Below are 21105 nucleotides of genomic sequence, written 5' to 3'. Positions count from 1 at the left end.
GCCTACGTGAAGCAAAGGAGGTTTGGAGGTGTCAGTGATTTTATACATACCAAGTACATGAATGTACTCTGACAATCTGACAGTTTAGAGCTATGCACTTGACAAAACAGCACAATACCCAATACTATCACTTTCCACTTTCTCCACAACTCAGCATACCAAACTGACAAACTGTCTAGATCTTGGTTCAGAAAGAACTCACGCATCCATAAAATTCAATTTCATTTCCAATTATAACTACATCTTCCATAGAGAAAAAAGAATTATGTAAACTGACAGTCAATAGAAAGGGAAAAGGGTTACTTAAGGATTTGCCTTAAATGTCATTTGAATACAGGTGAAATAAATCCCATGTCAAAGACCATAAAAACTTAGCAGATGGTCTTTCTTGAAATATGACAACTGATCACCTATCACTCTACAAGCCTCTTAATTCACCCATTTCCAGAAGTTGCACTTTCTTTTATGGGCTTTTGCTAGCTTGCTTCATTTCACCTTACAGGTCATTCTAGTAAAGAGAAGGCTTCAGACTGGGATAAAGTTGATGAGAGCCCACTAGTAATTATAAGGACTCTGACCTCAGACAGTACTACACTGTATTATCAGCCACCTCTACAGAGTCATGGAAATCCAATGCCATAGTGCTTGCTGAATGTCTTCTAGTCAAAATGTTGAACAACTGCAGATCCCAAACTCTTCGATCAAGGAGCATTAGTTATCAACAGAGACATATATATGACCTAATAGATACAACATAATTTTGCTCAAACACATTCATAATGACAGCATATTATTTTGGCATAAGTTGAAGATCTCCCCCAATACTATTGCATGGGATTGCCCTTTCCATCAACAGTGGTAAACTATTACAGAGAACAGTTTACAAGAAAATCATTAGGAATCATTTGAGATATTTTTGTTGAATCATCTCATCTTATTTTTGCTGCCAGTCAAATTAAGCTTATTGAAAAATGTAATTTTTGACTAGAAAATATATCCACCAATTGGATATTCAGCTTTTCAAATCCATGTACAAACCAAAGGATGCACGTACATAATCAGATACACAGTTTAATATCAGAATAAATTGAATACAAAAAACAATATTTAAAATTCCTTCTGCCACTAAAACCCCCAAGTAGACCCACTGAAACAGCATCTCATGACTATCATCAAATGATATCCTTTCAGAATGACCTGAAAATGAAATCTAGTTAAAGACCCCAAACTTCCAGAATTGAATGAAAATCCTTAGTAGTAATCTTAAACATTTCAAATACCCTGAGAAAGTACCTGTGTGCAAACTGCATGAAAGAATCTTCAGAATTTAATCAGTTCCTCAAAAACAACTGCCCACATTGAAATGATTTAGAGCACTGCACAGAAACCGGTGCTTGTTTCAGTTATTTCTGAATGAGATATCAAAATGATATTAATCTTTTTTAAATCTGCTTTGTGCCTTTCTAGTGAGGACCTGCTGACCACTTTTCTCTCAAATAAAAGAGAGAGACTAGATGGAAAATTACCCACCAAACCATCCATGCCTTTAAATAAAGCCCTCTCTGAAATCTCACCATGCATCTTCTCCACTTGTGTTTGTTCAGTTCCACGCGTTTCTGAGTTCAGAACACTGCTACAATGCTGATACTACCCCGATAATGTCAGGCAGGCTCACATGATACAAGCTTCAATGCAACCAAAACTTAAAACTCTGCCAGAGTTTCCAATTTTCGTATCAAGCTGGTTCAAATGGTTATCAAACAGCCTTCTACAATATCTCTTCTGCAGAAAATGCCATTTTCCCTATTATCATTATTACATTATTACAAAGACAGAGAAAAAATAACTTATTTGCAAAGCAAAAGCCATTCTGACCTGAGAAGCATGTCTTTTTCTGAAATAAACGTTGCTTGGTTCTAAGAATTCACACAATTCATTTCCTTCACTCTTCCTTGACAATAGCTATTTAGAAGAGAACTATTTATTCCCCAGCACATCTCACAGTTCCTGTTTCTAAATGAGAATCATATTAACAAAGGGTAGAAAGACACAAACATGTCTCAAAAAAGCAAGTCTGATTTCTATAACGTTCACTGAAAAAAAAACCACTTTCAAAGACCAACGTTAATGCAGCCTTTCAAGAGCCACTGATCTTGTCAAGTGTCAAAAGATGTTCAAGATAAAATGAATAATTAGAAATAACTGTGTTACCTTATAAATCACTTCTAAATTACCATTAATAAAAAATGTCAGAATCGACCTTCTTCCAACAACAGCAAAATCATTCCTAACTTTATCATGATAGATTATTGTATCTTCCCCTTCATCTACTACCACCACATTAGATTAAAAATGCTCCTTGCTTCTTTTAATATAATGGACTTCGTGGCAAAATAGTTTTAAGATGCTATATTGTATTTCAAAAAAAAAAAAAAAAAAAAAAAAAGGCAGTGAAGGGAATCCACTTCCCAGAAATCCACTCAGTGCATAATTATTACTCTTGCCTCATTATGAAAACTATTTTCTGCTCTGCTAAATCACTAATGTTCTTCATACAGCAGTATTTACATTTATAACAAAAATTTAGTTCAAATAAATATAAATCTTCTGAAAGAATACAGTGGCATAAACAGGGAAAATAAAAAAGAAAAAAAGAAAAAAAAAAAAAAGGAAAGGAACTGCAGGAAAAAAAATTAAAATTAAATGGGTTATGAAGTGAAATGCAGTGGACTCTCTCTGTGTTTTGAACAGATCCTGTATATTTTGCTTCCTTCCTATGCTCTTCATAAGCACTTCATCATCACCTCCAGGGACTACTTTTGGCTGTGCAATCTTTGCTGGCACCTCCCACTGTGAAACTTCACTGGTCGTGGCCATTGAACTCATGGTGTATGTTGGCATGGACATGCAGAGTGGTTTTGTTTTTATCCCTTTCCTGTGGTTTCCTTTTCCACAGTACGCTACCCAATATTCCACAGCATGGTCTGAAGCAGTATAAATTTCCTGCTAAATAACTGTGGTTCCAGTCCTCAGCCTGACCTTAGGCACCAGGGACAGAACCGCAGTCTCCTCAGTACAGAAATATCAACATACTACTGCAGTTGCTGAGTAAAATGATTAATGCATCAAAATACCTGTATTTTCCAGCAGAGTATGTTTTTAATGATTTTCTTAGCCTTACGAATCTAAAGCTTGCACCACCATAAAGGAATACAATAAAAACACAAACCAACTGTAGGTTTCTTATTGAAGCATTCTTTAGCCATAATATAAACTCAATCACATCTTTTTATGCCATTAAAACAACTTGCTTTAAAATAAAAGTATGCAAAATCTATCCCTTAAAATGAAAATCTTGAATTTTTAAAATGTATATGTAATAAGTATACATATAATTTTGTATTCTAATTTTAAAAAAAAAAACTTCCTTCTTGTATTTTACTATTAAAACATGCTATACTCACAACTAAGTCAACAGCAACAGAAATACTGGCACCACTGCTATCCTAAAACAACCAAGCCACCAAGAAAGAACAATTGAAGGAAAGGGTACTAGCAGCTTACTCAATTTTATTTACTGAAAACTTTTAGATGCAAAATCCAGTGCAACAGCTGGACTAAGCATTGTCTACTATAAGTCTGTGTCAAGGGCTGCAAACCAAAGAATCACTTGATCATACCAGAACAGAGTATTTCTTCTTGAATAATGTTCCTGTTAGTGATTAGAATGGCGACCTAAAGAAAAATGGCTCAAGTACATTCATTACTCCTAAATGTGAGACCTTAAAATCAACCCTGAGGTTGTTAAGCCTCTTCACACCATAAACCAGTTCCCCTCTTCCTCCTTGCAGGACATGCCAGCCCTCCCTACCAGATCTGCTCTAATAATGTTGTCTCTGAAGACAAGTATGAGCTCCCCGTTCTAATTTTAAGACAGGAGGCAAGAGACTTGATAAGTTTCACTAAGTATGCGTGGTGTGAGCCACAATGTCAGCCATGTGAGATACACCCAGTGAGAGCCCAGAATGCCTCACTAAACCCATCTGCATTATCGGGACCTGTCACTGAGAATGTGCACTGCAAAACAGCCAGGAGCTGTGGAAGCAGACAGTGCATGGAGTTGTTTCTTCAGGGGTGAATATGACTCCTACATCACTCACTTTGCTAGTAAAACGTAACACTGCATTTAATACAATTAAGCCAATTAACACCATATGAACCATATGAAAATGTATTGAGTTGGGTAGCCTAGTGCCTGGGGAACAGCTGTCATTCAGCAATGATAAAGCCACTCTTCTATTGAGCAGAACTCTTACAGCACAGTAGCACCACTTGAGATCAAAAAATAGCACATGATAACTGGTGTTGACAACCCCCAGCAGCAACCTCACAGCCATTTCACTGACCGTTTCTGCAGGCTGTGAAAGACAAAGCCACCAACCCAAAGCTAACAGTCCTCAGCTAGTTTCAATCTAAGTAAAGAAAACCATCTGGCAAGAATTCTCTGTCATTCAATGACTGGGCTGTTAAATGGCTCTTAGTCTTTCTAAGGCATTTTTAGGGTCCCTCCAAACACTGTTTTGCTTACCTGGCCTCAGAGCACCAGCACATGTGGTAACACAGGGGAACAGCTCAAAATTCTTCCCTTGCAATCCACACGGGGTGCACACTAGAAGGCAATGAGTTGGAGTAAAAGTGTGAGGAATGGCTGCGATTTACTGTGGCAGGCTAACGGAATAGGACTCCAAACTGCTCATGGCTTGTGGCTTTAATGAACTGCTGTGTTGAGGTGGATTTTGAAGTTTGGGTGAACTGGACTGAAATAACCTATGTCTACCAGATACTTATCTACACTGATGCGTCAGTATTCTTTTTCTGATCTGATAGCTACACATTTAAGAGACAATGAGCTTTAATTCTCTCTTCAGCTTAAAGATGTAAAGTAAAATGATAAGTAAATATATGTTGCTTTCGCTTGATATTCCTAGATTTTGCTCACTCCTTTTTGGCCAACTTCATTTGGCCATTAGCCCTTACTGAAGTACTCACCAGTACAATGCTCATCATCTTAGAGCAACAGCCATCTCACAATATTTTGCAGATCTATTATTTTGTTAGCAGAAGTGAAATGAATTTTCATACAGTAGATCATTTCTTAAGAGAGAAAACCTTCAGCGGATGAAGAGGCACTGAGGGAAGTCATGCGTTTAACCCCATCTCATACAAAAATGGGTTGGGACTTCAGTAAAACAGATGTGCAAAGATCTGCAAATTTTTATAGTATTTATGGAGATGAAAGCATCTGAAAGAAAACCTGTGCCTTTTCTGTTAATTCTTAACCCTTCTCCTGTACCCTTTGACTGATGCTCTCAGCAAAAAAAACTCTGCTTAGAGTCTGCTAATGCTTTCCAGACTATGGTAGGCTCCTAAATGCAACTCTACTCTGTGCTCAGAAAGGAAGACAGGCATATACCACATGTGCATGCCGCAGTTGCTTTCTTCACTTTCCCTCTCTTTCTCTCTCTCTCCACAAAGACTTCTGTCTGAATCTTCTCACTGAATACCTCACATAGGTATTTTGCAATCTCTGTCTTATATAGCATATACAGGGGCTGCTCCAAAAGCCTTCTATTTTATTATGTTGGCCCAGGATATCAGAGGCAGATTTTAGTGGTATGGCAATAACACCAGCCAACATTTTATGACATCTTGTTGCCGTGCGACAGATGGCAGCAGAGGGGCAGTTTGACAGAATGACACCTGACATGGAAGTACAGACGAAGCAAATGTGTGGAACTGAACTTCTCCATGGGAAAAAATGATGCCCAACAACATTCATCAACACTTACTAAACATCTCTGGAGCTCAAACAGTGCATGTAAGCACAGTGAGGCAGCGGGTGATGTGTTTCAGTAGTAAAGACAGCAACAGTGGGTCACCTCCACTGGTGCAGGTTGTTATGAGCATGACACGCAGGCTCTTGGTCATCACTGGTGGAAATGCATAGCTAATTGTGGTGACTGTGTTGAAAAATAGCATTTTATAACTGAGAATTTGCTCTGTCAAATAGCGTTATTGTGCTCTTTGTATATGTTGTAGTAGGAGGCATAACTTTTGGAGTGATCTACATATATTTGCACATACCCAAACTATAATCTGGCTAATCAGACTGGAAATTTCTCTGCAATTGCATCTTAATATTTGGATTGATAAACAGTAATTTGTGGCCTCTGGAAATGATTTTATGAAATGTCTGTCTAGATTTTCAACTGCAGCTTTCAATTACCAGTTTAATCTACTAATGTGATACCTCAGTAGGTCTTGTATCTGTTCCTTAGTCAGAAATGCTATAAAGGAATGTCACATATATACAAATCTGCTCTACTGCCAGTATTCTTTCTGAAAACCACCATGTGGTTTGCTTTTCAGATCACATTAATTAATCTTTCAATGAAACATTAAACTACTATGGTTTGTTTTGTTAGAAAAATTCAGAGAAGTTTGTGTGCAACTTAATGTCATATCCATTGCAAAGTCATTTTAAATCTAAACAAAAATACTCTGCAATCTGAATATCCTGCTGCATGGCATATTTAATTTATAAGCACTTTCCTCTGTAGACGGTGTTTTCCCAGCACATTTTTGTTTGCAGTTGTGATGGTCAACTACAAAACAGTCAGTTCTACTGTGAAAATAGGGAGCAGATATCATCTGCTCAGATAGGTATGCAAAAAACAGCAGAAGCTACAAACAGTTCTGAGCACAACTTATCTTTGTGGATAAATGACAAAAGACACATTTTTTCCTGTTAATAGTAACTGTGTGTGACAAACAACTTCATGATTATTTTAATAACGTACTGCAAAATCTGGAGAGATACACAGGAGAGATAAATGGATGTTATCTGCACTTCTGACTGTGATCATTTCAGTAGTGGTTCCATAAATATTGTACATAAGCAGCTATAAAGAGAAAGACTTAAAAATAGGTCATAGGCATTAGGAGCAGATTATACAGTACAGGTAGGAAACAATGATTTCTGGAACAAGTACAGATTGTGTCTATGTTCAAAATGGGAAAGTCTCCATCAACACAAATGAGCTGCTGTCAGTACTGAACAAATTCATATCATTTCAGGGCACAGCATGCATTTTTGACACAGTTTTGTTGTCTTCTGTGACAGTATTTCTATATTTCAAGGGAGTAAAAAGTCAGAAAGCAAAATCATGTTTAATGTGGGTTGTGTGTGAATAGCAGCACTGTGAGGTGTGCCCAGAATGAGATCACATATCCATCACCACTGGAGGCATTGGGTAAGAGAATACAAAGAATTCCACAGACAAAAAAAATAAGAGAAAAATAGTCACAGTTCCTAGACAACATGGTCAGACCTCAAACAAGTCATATACATAACACTTCTAAGACTAATTTCCCCAAGGAAGTCTAGCTTACAAGTCAGTGGTGAAGAGCCAAGCGTAGCTGGTCGTTCATGAGAACCTCAGCTGCACAGCACTTGTTCATCTACCCAGAGTGGACAGTACACCAGATAAATGACAGCCACCTCACTTCCCAAAGAAGACTAGATGCTTTCCTAAAAGGTATGAAAAAAGAATCATCCTGGTTGTCTTCTGTCCTTGTCCTTGTTTTCCCTTTCTCTTTAAAGAAAATGTAAAAAAGGAGAGCACGACACCAAATTAGCAACATGAAAGTAATCATATATTTGCCCCACTTTTGGCAGGTGAAAGATGAAAGTTTGTTTTTCTGCCAGTTAACTTATCACTTATAATGTTTGATATATTTAATATCAAGAAAAATATCATATATCAAACCCTTGTTGTTTTCAGTCACATAATTTTGAATTAACAGCTTGTCCTTTGCAGCTGGCAACTTATTCCTCATTCCTTCCGCTTTTGCTTTCTGGGGAAGGAATGGAAGAAACAAGTCAACAATCTGTACAAAGCACTTGCCACCATGAAAGTATCCATGGACAGATTTAAAGAAGAGAAAATAAAGCACAAATTAAGACTAAAAAAATGGAATTACTTAGTTCCCCTCTGTTTTGTGGTGTTGTTTATTTACCTTCCTTCCTTCCTTCCTTCCTTCCTTCCTTCCTTCCTTCCTTCCTTCCTTCCTTCCTTCCTTCCTTCCTTCCTTCCTTCCTTCCTTCCTTCCTTCCTTCCTTCCTTCCTCCCTTCCTTCCTTGTTTGTCTGTCTGTCTGTCTGTTTGTTTGTTTGTTTGTTTGTTTGTTTGTTTGTAAGGAAGAATATACAAGGGGAATATGCAGAACACCAAGAAATTACTGTTTTGTGGAAAACCAAATCTTACACAGACTTATTTGTAGCCAAAATGATTAACAAACAGTTGAAATCAGACTGCGCCAAGGTAAGTTTAGGTTGGACGTTAGGAAACACTTCTTTACAGAAAGAATGGTTAAACAATGGAATAGGCTCCCCAGGGAGGTGGTTGAGTCCCCGTCTCTGGATGTGTTTAAGAGCCATTTGGATGTGGTGCTCAGAGATATGATTTAGCAGAGGGTTGTTACAGTTAGGGTACTATGGTTAGGCTGCGGTTGGACTTGATGATCCTTGAGGTTCCTTCCAACCTGAGCAATTCTATGATTCTATGCAAACATGACCTTTAGACACATTTCTTAAAGGAGCAGAAAGATTCCTCATATTACCTTTTAGTCACTAGCCAGGATGCCATGGTCATGGTCTTTGGCAGGAAACTATGCGGTGGAATGCAGAAACCATAAGCATTACCAGAGATCAATTGCCAGTTGAAAAATGTTCCAGAGACAATCTATTCTTTTAAAAGTATTTGTTCATTCATACAGAATACAACTGATACCCTTTAAAAGCTTCTTCCCAAAGAGACTTCCTAGACAGCTATAAAAATTCCATGTGATTCAATACATTGTCTAATTTGGCTGTATGTTTAAGTACTCAACTTGGCAATCGTGTCTGTATTGTTTTGTAAGAAGTCAACAGGTCTACAGAATTAAAGAAAAAAATGTTAATCAATTGCATAGAATAGAAAAAAGTAGTTTTACAGCTGTTAGTCTACATCAAATATTGAATCATAAATGGTTTTTTTTTTTTTCCATAGGGCTGTTCTCCAGCTCCCAGATACATTCCATGCACTCAGCCAACACAGTCTCAGTGTTCCAATTTATACTGTCAGGTTTGTCCCTTTCCTACCCGAGAAAAGAAGGAAGAATAACTGAGCACAGGAATGACAGATGTCCCATCAGCACTTGGATCCAGGTCCAGATTCAGCCCACAGCAGCTAAGTATTACACTGCTGAGATCTGAAACAGAGAGCACTCAGTGCAGAGGAAATTTTCAGATTTTCTACACAGCTCTACTAACTTTCATCACACAAAGACTGTGATTTTATCAAGGGCATTATATTGCCTAATACGTCTTTGGATAAGTAGATGATCTAAAATCAAAGAATCGAATATGTGATCTTGGAGAGCTCAGAATAACTGAGTGGAAAATATAATTCAGATGTCACAGAGATTTTGATTTGGCAGAGATGGAGCTTACAAAACACACAGAAAGTTCAGTGAAACCCCTTTGATGGAGGAAATGAATTGCACATTAAGGCAAAATGTAAACATCCAAAGCATAGATTATTTTTTGAGAATTTGGTAATAGATATATGGAGGTAAATGTTTTTAATCAAGATGAAAATCTGACTTTTATGATTCTTGTCATGGAAAATACTTTAATTCACTCCTTTAGGCAAATCTTTGACAGTAGCTGAAAAAAAAAACAAAAACAAACAAAAAAAAAACCAACATAATTTTGTGTGATACAAAGAAACAATCAAATATGTTTGAAATCTCTGTGTGCATTCTCCATTTATAAATAATTTATTTTGGATCTAATTAGGAAGACAACTATATCCTTCAAAAATCCTCAGCTGATTTTCTTTCAAAAGCAAGCTTTAACACAAAAAATATGGAGGATTCCACTTGTAATGCAAGTGAAGCTATGCTGCACTTAAAAACAGATAGGCTCTCTGTGGATGTATCAGTTGATACAAGGCACTTGAATTTATGAAATCTTCTCACACAATCCTGTTTCTAAGAATGAAATGCTTGGCAGTGTAGGATGCCAAGTTCTCATTTTTCTAGTGAGAATTTAGCTGGCATACATCTTTAGGGTTGGCCTATATCAGCTGAAAGTTAGCAGCATCAGTCCTTCTCATTGCAAGAAGTTCACAAGTGGGAGAAAGCTTTTCAGCAGATATTGGTAAATCCTTCCTCTTCCCACTGAGAGGAAGTCTTGCAGTTCTACAGACTGAAGATCTCATGAAAAAATAAAAATTTGGGGGGAAACCTTTACTCTTCTATCCTATAAAATCCACTGAAGAATACCGTCTTAGTTGAAATGAGTAACCATCTCCTACAAATAGAATTTAGTGAGAGTTTGCCTACCTAAGAGAGACAGTACGTTGGGCTTTCCTTCATGGTACTAGGCATGGAATACACTTCGCAAATTTCCTAAGTAAAATTATTTTAAATATAGTCATATAAATCTAACTTAGCAGAAATCCTAAATATTTTATTTTTCTGAAAACAGTTAATTTGATCTTGGCCTGTTCCTCCCTGAAGTGAAACCCTCCTTTACTCAATTACTGAATACACATAAAAATTAAGGCATATTTATCATTTGTTTTAACTTATGACATCAGTGAATGCCTAGTTGTCTCAAGCCAGATAACAGTCAGCTCTGCTGACTGAAATGGAAACCTTGGCAATCTGTGCCACCTTTAACATTTCACTAGACAAAATAAAACCAGATTTCACAATCTCTGCACTTCCCAGCACTGTAAAAGGGACTGTGAAATCACTGGTGCTGCCGTGTTATTTCTGAACAATCATAAGTGAATTCAGAGTTGTATGCTACAGTTCTCTTTCTACTTTGAGTAAATGCTAGCCTTTCAACTGCTTTCTGAAGCAGCTTTCCTTTTTATTCTTTGGAACTCCTGGGGCATAGTGACCAAGGAAAATATTTGTCTTTCACACCTACATTTAAGATCAGCAAACGCCATTAAATCATGAAAAAACTGCATCTGTTATATTCTTAAGAAAGCTAGATGTCATTCCAACACCAAGTTCGGTTAGTACCCAAAGTATTAAGGCCACTTGAATCCCAGCAACCTTGTTCTGAAATCACTCTGGATACAAAAAGAGACAAAGGCCCTCATAGTCTCAAGTTTGAGAGATTCTTTCAAGAAGATTTTGAAAAGTACTGGAAGTCAAATCCATTCCACTCTTCTTGACCAGAGTAGAAAAGGCAGCTCCACTGGTTCACTGTGGAACAGTCCAGGCTTTCTGAATAGCAGACTTTATTAAGTCGCATCTATTCTACTACCTGTAAATAACTGTGTATGTAAAGGAGATAAGCAAACTAATTGCTAAAATGGAGACTGTGTAAATAATCTGGTTGGGGTGGTGATTCCATCCCTTCAGTCTGATGGATGCATCTCATTCTTTAGCAATTAAGCCTTGCAAAACAATGCAACCTGGAGTGATCAGATCCAGACACAGAGTAAATACAACCTTCATTATTTTTCCTTTTATTTAAAGCTTAATTTTTATCTCACTCCTCTGCCATATTACGGTCAAAATATACTAATTGAAAGGGGCAAGGAAAATACTCCCCATGCTCTTTGCCAGTTTGAGACTGCGTGAGTCTACAGAACGTATATCACCATGTTGCTACATTTCTTTTGTTTGTTTGTTTGTTTGTTTTTAATGTGCCAACTGCACGTTCTGAATTTTTTCAAAGACATTGGAGAGCCATTTTACAGAGCTCAATAACAAGGACAATATATTTTGACTGGCATCAACAATCTAGTTAAATTCAAATCCCCTAGAGACAAGAATCTGAAGATGATCACCAGTCCTCTGAGCTAATCATGAATTCTTCTAAAATGAACTGGTTAATTCTGCCTTTGACTCATTTGCATTGCCCACTTCTTTCACCATTCTCAGCAGTGTTTTACATTCTAAGCAATCTCTCCTACAGAAATTCTTCCTGTATGCCTTATTGACTAGACAGCACACCTGTATGAATTTAGTCCAATCCTCTGCATTAGTTATGATCTTAAACTGCTGACTGGTAGAGATCCTATTGCTTTCCTTTCAGCATGGTATATGCCGGGTATCTCTTTAAGTTCTGTTTAGCCTCCTTTCTTTTAAGCTATGTAGGCCGTTCATATCCTTTGTACTACAAATAGAACTGATATAGTTAATTGAAGGCATCCCTGCTGCTGAATATAGTGTGCTAGTCTGGTAGATTGAAACTTCAGAGGAAGTTCCTCTAGCACAGAATGAAAGGCTACTTTAATTTCCTCTGACCCTGTTATGGGCCAAAACTTTCTGATAGAAAGGATTTTTTTTAATATACAAAGGAAGAAGCAGCTTTACCCTTTCAGCAATATTTTACAATTCTAGTGCTCACATAGAGCAGAAGCTACAGATCTTACTGGCATGTAAAAACTAGCATGGACATACCCAAGGAGAATACAGAAAATGGATACCTACATGCTACATGCCTACATATAGAAAAGAAATTTCTACAATTTTCCATTTCCATCGGGACAATTACAAGTTGGTGTAGTTACAACTCTTTTGTGAAAGCTCAGATTACACTGGAAACATTGCAGCACAATATTCATTTCAAAACTGGAAAAAACAGCAGCAGTTTATTTCCTTCTCCATCTATCAGCCCAAACAACAATATCAAATACAGTTTATTCTTTTCTAAGGAAAGTTCCAGTGAATGTGCTTCATACATAACTGATCCAATAACTTAAAAAGCTGCAGAAACAGATGCAACTTACCTTAAAACACTTATGCTATTTTTCTTGAAAAGTGTGTTTTAATACTGCTTGGAAATCCTACAATGCATTTTTAAGCAAGAGGGCATTCAGAAGTCTGTGATTTTGATAAAACTGTTTCTATTTTAAACTGTACCCTATTTAGAATTTCCAGGGCTGTAATATTTTGCTCCTAATACTAAGCTTGGAGGTCTTGACCCCATCTTCTCAATTGCTTTTGCTAATTTAACAGAAATGGTTTTGGGGTTTGGACTGTAAATATCTAGCTTTTTATGATTCTGGATTATTTACTTTTTCTCCTATCATTTAATATGACCATGTTTCTGGAAACATTTTTTTTCCAGGTCATTAAACTGTAAAGTACAGCAGTGGCTTTCAGTAATTTATTTATTTATTTATTTATTTATTTATTTATTTTGGGGGGGTGAAGGGAAGAATTATACATGACCAAATTTTTTTCATTTACAAATACATTTTCTCTGAATTTCTATTGATTATTTTCCTAAGAAACTTCCTAAGAATTATAGCATATACAGCATCTTATTGGTGAGTCTGAGGTTAACAAATGTGACCCATTTTATGTAAGCAAGCCTCAAAAAGTACCAAATCTATTCCAACATGAGCTTGCCTCTGCAGGTGTGAGCTGACATTTTTGAGAGATGAGGGGAAACCCAACCACCTACAGCACAGTGCAAATGAATGACCGCAGAGTGTTCCCCATACACTATGCTCTTTTCCTATTGGTGTCATGCAAAGTTGGGTCACAATGTGAGGACTTAAAACAAACAAACAAAGCACAAACAACACTCTATAGGTCATCTTGCTCCATCCACCAGCATGTAGAGCAGAGACGTTCTAAAGCAAAGCTCTTATTTCAGAAGAAATACGAATCCATTTCTGAGAGTTTTTTTCTTTCTTTCTGGATAGCCAGATACAAGTAGCTGCATAACACCTTGAAGCTGAAGGGATTTGTTGCCTATCACCCTGCAGCACCAGTAATAGCTCGGGTATCTTGGGCTGAGGAAAGCAGACTCCAGAAACAGCTGGAGAAAAAACTACCAAGATGCTCCTGACTATTTCCACAGGGCCTTGACACCAGGTTTGGGGGTGGAAATGTTTTGTTTTAATAGGGCTGAATATGAGACACATCTTCATATGTTGCTCAACACTGAGGATACTGTTGATAAACAGGATGATTACTGCACTAAAAGGACATTTATAAAAAAATTAGCACAGATGGGGTGAAATTATAAATATGTTGTCTGGACATCTGTGTCATTTATAGAGAATAGACTAAAGAGACTGGTAATTACCCATATTTAGTGGAGCAAATAAGGAAAGCTTATTCACTATGTAAATAATATACTATGCCTTTGGCTCCCCTCCAGAAAAACTATATAGGCAACAATCTTCAGGCTTACACTGAATACAAGATGATTCTTATATGGGTACAAAGTTGCACTGGCATTCTCCCATAATGAACCTAGAAGAGGAGTATCAGTTGATCTCTTCATTAGCTATTTTCTGCATATTATTTATGCTCATCAGAGCCTTTAAATATTACTAATAAAGTAGTAAAGTAAAAAAAGTTACCAAAATTCCATCATGCGAAAAGAAACTGCAGAGAAGAGTCAAAGGATCTCGAGATAACATTAGTTATCCTATATGCATTATATAACTCTTTTCAATTCATTGGTGCTGCTCTCTGCATTTTTTACAAGGATGGTCATGGTTTTTTTCTGGTGTTATCTACTCTCTTGAATTTTCTGCTAGTATAGTTCCACAATATTCAGAAGATGCTAGAAAGACTTCCCTAGAATTTTTACATTACTGTAAAGAGATTGGTTTAGGATATACTTTCAGTCAACAAACATTTTATTTATCCTTTATGGTGATGTAACTTCTGAGCATAACTGTTTTTTCTCAGAAATGGCAATAAGAAAAATGAGAGGTGGAGTTTATTTCAAACATAGCTCTCTCCCTCGAGACATCAGTTTTCCTACAGATGCTGTGTGGCATTCATTATATTTAAAATAGTTTGTGCTCCTCTAATTGGATTCCAGATGATTATTTTTGCCAGAAAAACAAAGGTTTTCTATGTTCTTAAAATAATTAGACCTGATTGCAAATCAAATTATCCAATTTCAAAGGCTTGTTTCCCTCTCTGAAATGCTTATTACAGACAGACTACAGATGACTAAGCCTTGTGTCATCCTGTGGCTTTATTAGGAGAATGTTCTAAGTCCTTCACTTTCTCTGTAATCAGAACTATAATTTCTTCAGGTTATTTTAAGACCAAGTTATAGCTTGAGCAGGAAACTCCATTTTATTCTGAGCTCCAGACATGTCGACACAGCAAAGCAGGGCTGCAGCTTTATAGGCTATCTCCTTACATAAAGCCCCACACCAGTATTAAATTCAAGTTCCCTACGAGATGCACCATGCTGACTACTATCAGATAGCCCTCTATTCATGGAATGAAGAGCGGCACAAATGTTTGTTTTGATAATCTCTTTATAAGCTGTCCTTGTAGAAACAATATAGGCTTCCTTCTCTCTCTCATTCATTTTTAAATGGATAAAGAAAAGCAATCTTGTACCTAAATGAAAGAGAAGACGTAACATAACAAATATATCCCCTCAAACTACGTAAGAGAAGCTCAGACCATGTGTTTTCATTTAGCTCTTCAGCTCTGTTAGTGGCATTTGTTTCAGTAAAAGTCCCAGTAATTTATAGAATTCATTCTACTGAGGCAGACTGCTCCTAATTCTGCTAAGGCACTTAATCATGCTGTAAGCTGTGATACCCATAGTGTAAAGAACAGGCAACCACCCTTCAAGGCTATCTACCTTTAAAATGTAAAGACATCTAACAAAAGCTTTAAGAAAACATAAAATGAGCTTTAGAAAATGAATGTGTGATGAAACATAAAAGCAAATTAGCGGTGACACTGCAGCCATGAGGTTTTCTTGAGGCTGTGGAAAAAATAGAACATGGTTAGTACTCCACTACTTTTCAACAGCCTAAAGTGGGCCTCACAGCTAAAATGTCATCTCACATTTGATTTTCTATTGCCAGACTGTGACTTAATTAACTCTTTGTTGTCCACGTGCTTTATGGAACTCGATGGAACATCATTCCTGCTCGTTGATGATTTCACATGATCATCACAAGAGCTCAGTGTTAACCTTTATCTCCATCCACACTGCATTATTTTCTTTATTCACTTCCCCTTTGCTATTTTTCCCCTATTCCTTTTCTTCCAATGTAATCTATCTACAAAATCTTGTTTTCTATTCTTATCTTTGATATTTTTCATGCTCCCTTTCCATTCTGCACCATACATTAAAACTACACAGAAAGAAACTTATGCTAACAAGAGAACTGCTTAGTGCTCCAGAAATAAAATACTATTCTGGAAAAAGACTTCCCAGTGGGAATCCAACTATGCTTTTTTCCTTTCTACCTAGCTTTCATATCTATAGCTTATTACCACTGAGTGAAGGAACACAGTTGAAATGTGTTATTATCACTACTACTATTGTTGCAGTTGTTATTAATTCATAGTACTGTCTGTCCATAAAGCTTTAGACTAATAACTAGATTATGTCCCTGGCAGGAGGTCACCTGAACATGGAAGAGAGGGAAAACAGAAAAATTGAGCTTCCTGTACTCTGTTTCCCTTCCCCTTCCTTTGGAGCTCAGAAGCTGTGGACACTATAAGGAATCATCACTGCAATTCCTGTTATGAGTTCAAATCAGTGCTCACAGTTCAAATACTTCTTTTAAACTACATAAATCAGGAGTTTACAAAATGAAAAATTTTAAATGTAATAACTACAGGTACAAAGTTACGAAGGAATTCCAAAAATCACAAATGGTTCCAACTCCAGCTTGCTAAATAAGATCAAAATCAGTATCTTAACTCTACTTTAAAAATGTAGCATGCTCCATAAATGAAGATGGCCCATGTAAAGCTATGAGATATCCTTCACAAGTTAGTTCAAGTATCAAGAAGGCAATGTAGTATATGGATTGCAAAATTACTTATCTTTGTACTTAATTTACGTATGTGCTTGCCTATTGTATTTGTTCCAGGCTTGTTATATGCAATAGCCATTCTTATCGCACTCCCATTATGGGAATCCCTACGTCAGTGCATATGCTTTAAGGATCAAATACAAAGAAAGAGCCAAGGCTCACTCACATCTCAGCAAATGATATATTTGGTTAATAAAAAAACTACATTTGGATAAAAATTATTGTATGTGAGCACAGAATTGGCAAGAGCAAATTTAATCCAGTAACTTCACTGCATGGATCATTTTAATTCAGAAAGTGCAGCAGCTCTGAACAGTAACCACATCAGATAAAGTTCTGCTACTAAGCAAATGGAATCAGTAGTCCCTGACCCAAGTATTGCCAATAACAAACATTTAATTGAGTTTCGACTGACTCAAGCTTATTCAAAGGGGCACATTCCTCCCTCCAGGTAAGCAATGTGTAAGACCAAAGTTTCAATGTTCTGCTTGAGAAGATAACTATAGAAGGCAAAAAAAAATAAAATAAAATAAAATTGGCCAGTTTTGCTTCCTAAACAGAAAGCAAGGACACAAAGCAGAAATATTTCAAAAGAAACAAAATCAGAATACATCTGTCTTTATCCTTACTCCTCCTCAATACCTTCACACACACACATGCAATGTGCCAGCTGCTCTAAAGCCCAACTTCACCACACAGCTCAGGGAAAGATAAGCAGTAAGATGTCAGTTTGGCATATTTCAGAGGAGCATCAAGGCCTTCTGAGCTCCTCTAGCCTCCTTCACTGGAAAAGAACACTGTGTAAGAAGAAAACAGCAAGAGGCTTCAGCTTTCATTAGCCAGTGATTCCAAATAAGATGTACAAACAGTATCGATACTCTCTGTTTAAAATGGTAACAATTGCTAAACAATTAAAAAAATATAAATAAATAAATAAATAGAAATTCTTCCCGTCAATACTGCAGTGATGATACCAATAGCGAGCCACTGTTGTTCAGTTTTCCTGGCTGTTAACCATATGAACCTGGTATGATTTAGAACACAATCAGGTTTGCATCTGAAACCATGCTGATTACTTGGTGAGAAGCTGACAGTAAATAATTTCCGCATTAATGTTTGGAGTTTTCACCAACAGGTTCCCAGAAGAACATTTCATCTTCCTTTTCCTCATTTCCTCCGTTCCTCATTCCATATCAGAATTACCTTGTTCCTTACAGCTCCGTCAGGTTATTGGAATCAGCTGGTGAGATTTAACACTTAATCTGCTGCTTTCCAGAGCTGTACTAACTTAGTAAGGCACTGAGAAGTGCCACAAGGATACTGAAGTTCTGTAGTTCCATGGTCACTGCCCAAAACACTGGAAAGGACAAGTTTCTGTTACCTTTAGGTACCAGATTTGAAATAAGTCTGTGGGCATTATGTACACTCAAAGGCATTTTAATGAAAATGCCAAGTGTTTCCCAAATGGCAAACTATAATAAATGATTTATCTCCTTTTTACAATCTCTAAGTGCTCTCTAGAATAACTATTTGACTTATAACCTCCTGCACAAGCAGCTTTATTTTACCATACCCCTAGTTCCCAATTTTGCAATCTTTATAGCCTTTATAGTTTTTATGCAAAACTTATGCAAAACAATAGAAAACATGTTGATTAATAAAGAAGGATAATATTTGTTCCTAGATTTTTTCTGAAATTGTTAAGAACCAATAAAATAAAATGGTGAACCAATAAAACAATGGCTCACAAGTTGTAGAAAAGCAGCTGGAAACAAAGAAGAGCCACTAAAGACAGTCCAAAAAGAATACATGGAATTTCTTAGAAATATTATCCTATGTACTTGGTTTGTATCAGCTACTTATTGTTAGCAAGTCTTACCTAATCAGGCTTCAGTAAAATTCAAAGAAATGATATGCTGGAAGAAAATGTTACAACTCCCAGAAACCATATCTAACATATTCATGAAGCAGAGCGGAAGGTTCAGCTAATTATTCCTGTAGTGAATCTCACTTCACCCTGGATTTAGATAAATCATCTTTTGCCTCACATAAAAGTTTGACTTTTTGAAGATTATTTCAACATTTTTTATGTTAATTGACTGTAGCAATAGAATTTTACTCGCCACACAATTTTAAGTCCCCATGTTCTGCCTTAAATAATAGCATATAAAGTAAGGGCTGAAACCTCAAGCCCTTATCTGCTTAAAGAGGCAATTCATAGACATTTGGTATTTTTTATGCTGCATGCTCTAGTTCCCATCCATAGCACAGAGCTCACACACTTCACAAAAGTAATCATGTGAATATATTAATGTTTAAAGAAAGTTGCATAATGTGACCTCCTGAAGAAATCAATAATACTGCATGCTGAGTAGGATACAAATGGAGTGAATTTTATAATCACTGCAGTTGGGCAGGCACAGAACAATGAATTTAGAGAATTTATCTTTCATTCATTCATTAGATAAAGCAGAGGCCCAGTATGAAGAAAATGTGATGCACTCCCTATTCGTATTGGCCTCCTGCCCTATTATCTCTTCTCAGGTTCTCTACTCACTGTTTGTTATCTCCTTCCTAAATGTTCCTGCTCCCACTTCTCAGTCAGTCTCACTGTTCCCACTTTGCCCTGGCTCCTTGGCTGACCAGTTATTTCCTCCCCACTCACAATTTGTTTTTCTCCTGCCTATCTGATGCTTCTGGTTTCCAACTGCTGTTTCATCAAAATCTACTCCCTACCACATCTACAGTTGGAGAAAGAATGGGTTCAGGATAGACCAGACTCCTGCCACACTTGGATGTGGGCTGCTTTTAGCTGCCCAGTGATGAGTAAGCAAAAAAGATCAGTAAAAAGGATAAGAACACAACATGCTAACTGGAGACAGAACACTCGAACATTTTATCAGGAATACAACAGTAAAACTTGATCTGCAGTTTAAATTTGGCCAACAAAAAAGATTTGCACAAAGTTGCCTTTCAGCTACAAATATCATATGCCAAGTTCCTGATTTAAGGCACAGAAAGCAACAGAATTTCTCATTGTAGAATACGGAAGACTGATGGAACTTTTCAAGGGCAGAACAGTTTATTTCTGTTCAGTCCTTTTCTCAAGAATGGTTGAAATGTTTTGCCCAACAATAATGAGAGTGAGGGAAAGCCATATTTTAGCAGGCAGCTGAATGACACCTTTAAAAGTCTCATAAATATTTACTGTCATTCTAAATCATAAATGTCAGTAGCACGTCACATTAGTATGAAAATCTCAGATTGTTTACAAGTCAATCTCATCATTTTTGACCATATCTACAATGCCATTCTATTCTAATCCAGTACAAATGACTAGCTTTCATTCACAAAGCAAAACAACACACTGATACGTCAGCTATAAGAATAAAAGTTATTGATGATGAAAGAAGACTGATCAGTTATTTGCTATTAATAGATGGCTAAAAATACAACTTAACAGATGTAACTCGTGGCATCTGGTAATGTTGTTCTCCTTGCTGTCCTAACTCACATTTTCCCATGGTTGTTGAAAAGCTTGGGCAACAATTCCAGGTGACTGACAGCTCGTCCACCCAATTTAAGGCACCATATAAAACTGAGTCCTGCTGTTTTCTAAATAATCAAATAAATTCACCTACAAGTTCTTTGTAACCATGAAAGTAGAAACTTATTTCTTTCCCTACCAGATGTACTTCCTCAAAATATGTTCCTGGTTAAAGGGATACAATTTTTACAAACTTTTCAAAGACTAAAATCAGTTTAAGGGGACAATGAACATCCAACCAAGTCAGCAATGACACCCAGAAAATTCCATATTTATTTATTAATATTTATTACGAATTGACCAATATTACTTTATTATGAATTTTAAATGTTCTTACTCTCACAAGGTATAAATAGATTTCTACAGAATCAGTATATTTTAGTGCAGTATCTAAAACAAGATGTAAATCAGATCTTTTAATAAAAGCTTTTCCGTTATGAGTTGCAGCAGAGATAAAGCCTCTTTTAAGGAAGAAAATTTCATCATTTAGGACTACTATTTTCTGTTCAAGCAAAGATCTGATGCCTTTTTCTATGAAACCAGAAAGTATAGGACTCATAATTTTACTATTGTAACTATTCTTAGCATGCAACTACTACAAATTGTTCATATAGTCCATACATTTCACCTTTAGATGAACTTTTCTTGACTTGACATT

General features: G+C 36.6%; 1 protein-coding gene across 12 annotated transcripts in view; it reads right to left on the bottom strand.

The window, feature by feature from the left end:
- Positions 1-21105, bottom strand: part of HDAC9 (histone deacetylase 9) — a 438145-nt gene that overhangs the window by 230029 nt on the left and 187011 nt on the right. The window contains exon 1 of one of the 12 annotated variants that reach the window (XM_052696011.1): positions 14281-14301. The exons of 9 other annotated variants lie outside the window; for them this stretch is intronic. Coding sequence is in view for 1 of the 3 variants with exons in the window: in XM_052696007.1 (XP_052551967.1) it covers positions 1575-1581 (7 nt within the window). In the remaining 2 variants the exon portion in view is untranslated. Of the gene's footprint in view, positions 1-1574; positions 1776-1875; positions 1986-14280; positions 14302-21105 lie in introns of those variants that run through there. 2 more of the 12 variants (XM_052696010.1, XM_052696007.1) reach the window with 2 other exon arrangements.

Source organism: Tympanuchus pallidicinctus, unplaced genomic scaffold (assembly GCF_026119805.1).
Source record: "Tympanuchus pallidicinctus isolate F22 unplaced genomic scaffold, pur_lepc_1.0 scaffold3, whole genome shotgun sequence".
In the NCBI taxonomy this organism is placed as follows: domain Eukaryota; kingdom Metazoa; phylum Chordata; class Aves; order Galliformes; family Phasianidae; genus Tympanuchus; species Tympanuchus pallidicinctus.
The sequence above is the reverse complement of the archived record's forward strand: the minus strand, read 5'-3'. Positions and strand labels throughout refer to the sequence as shown.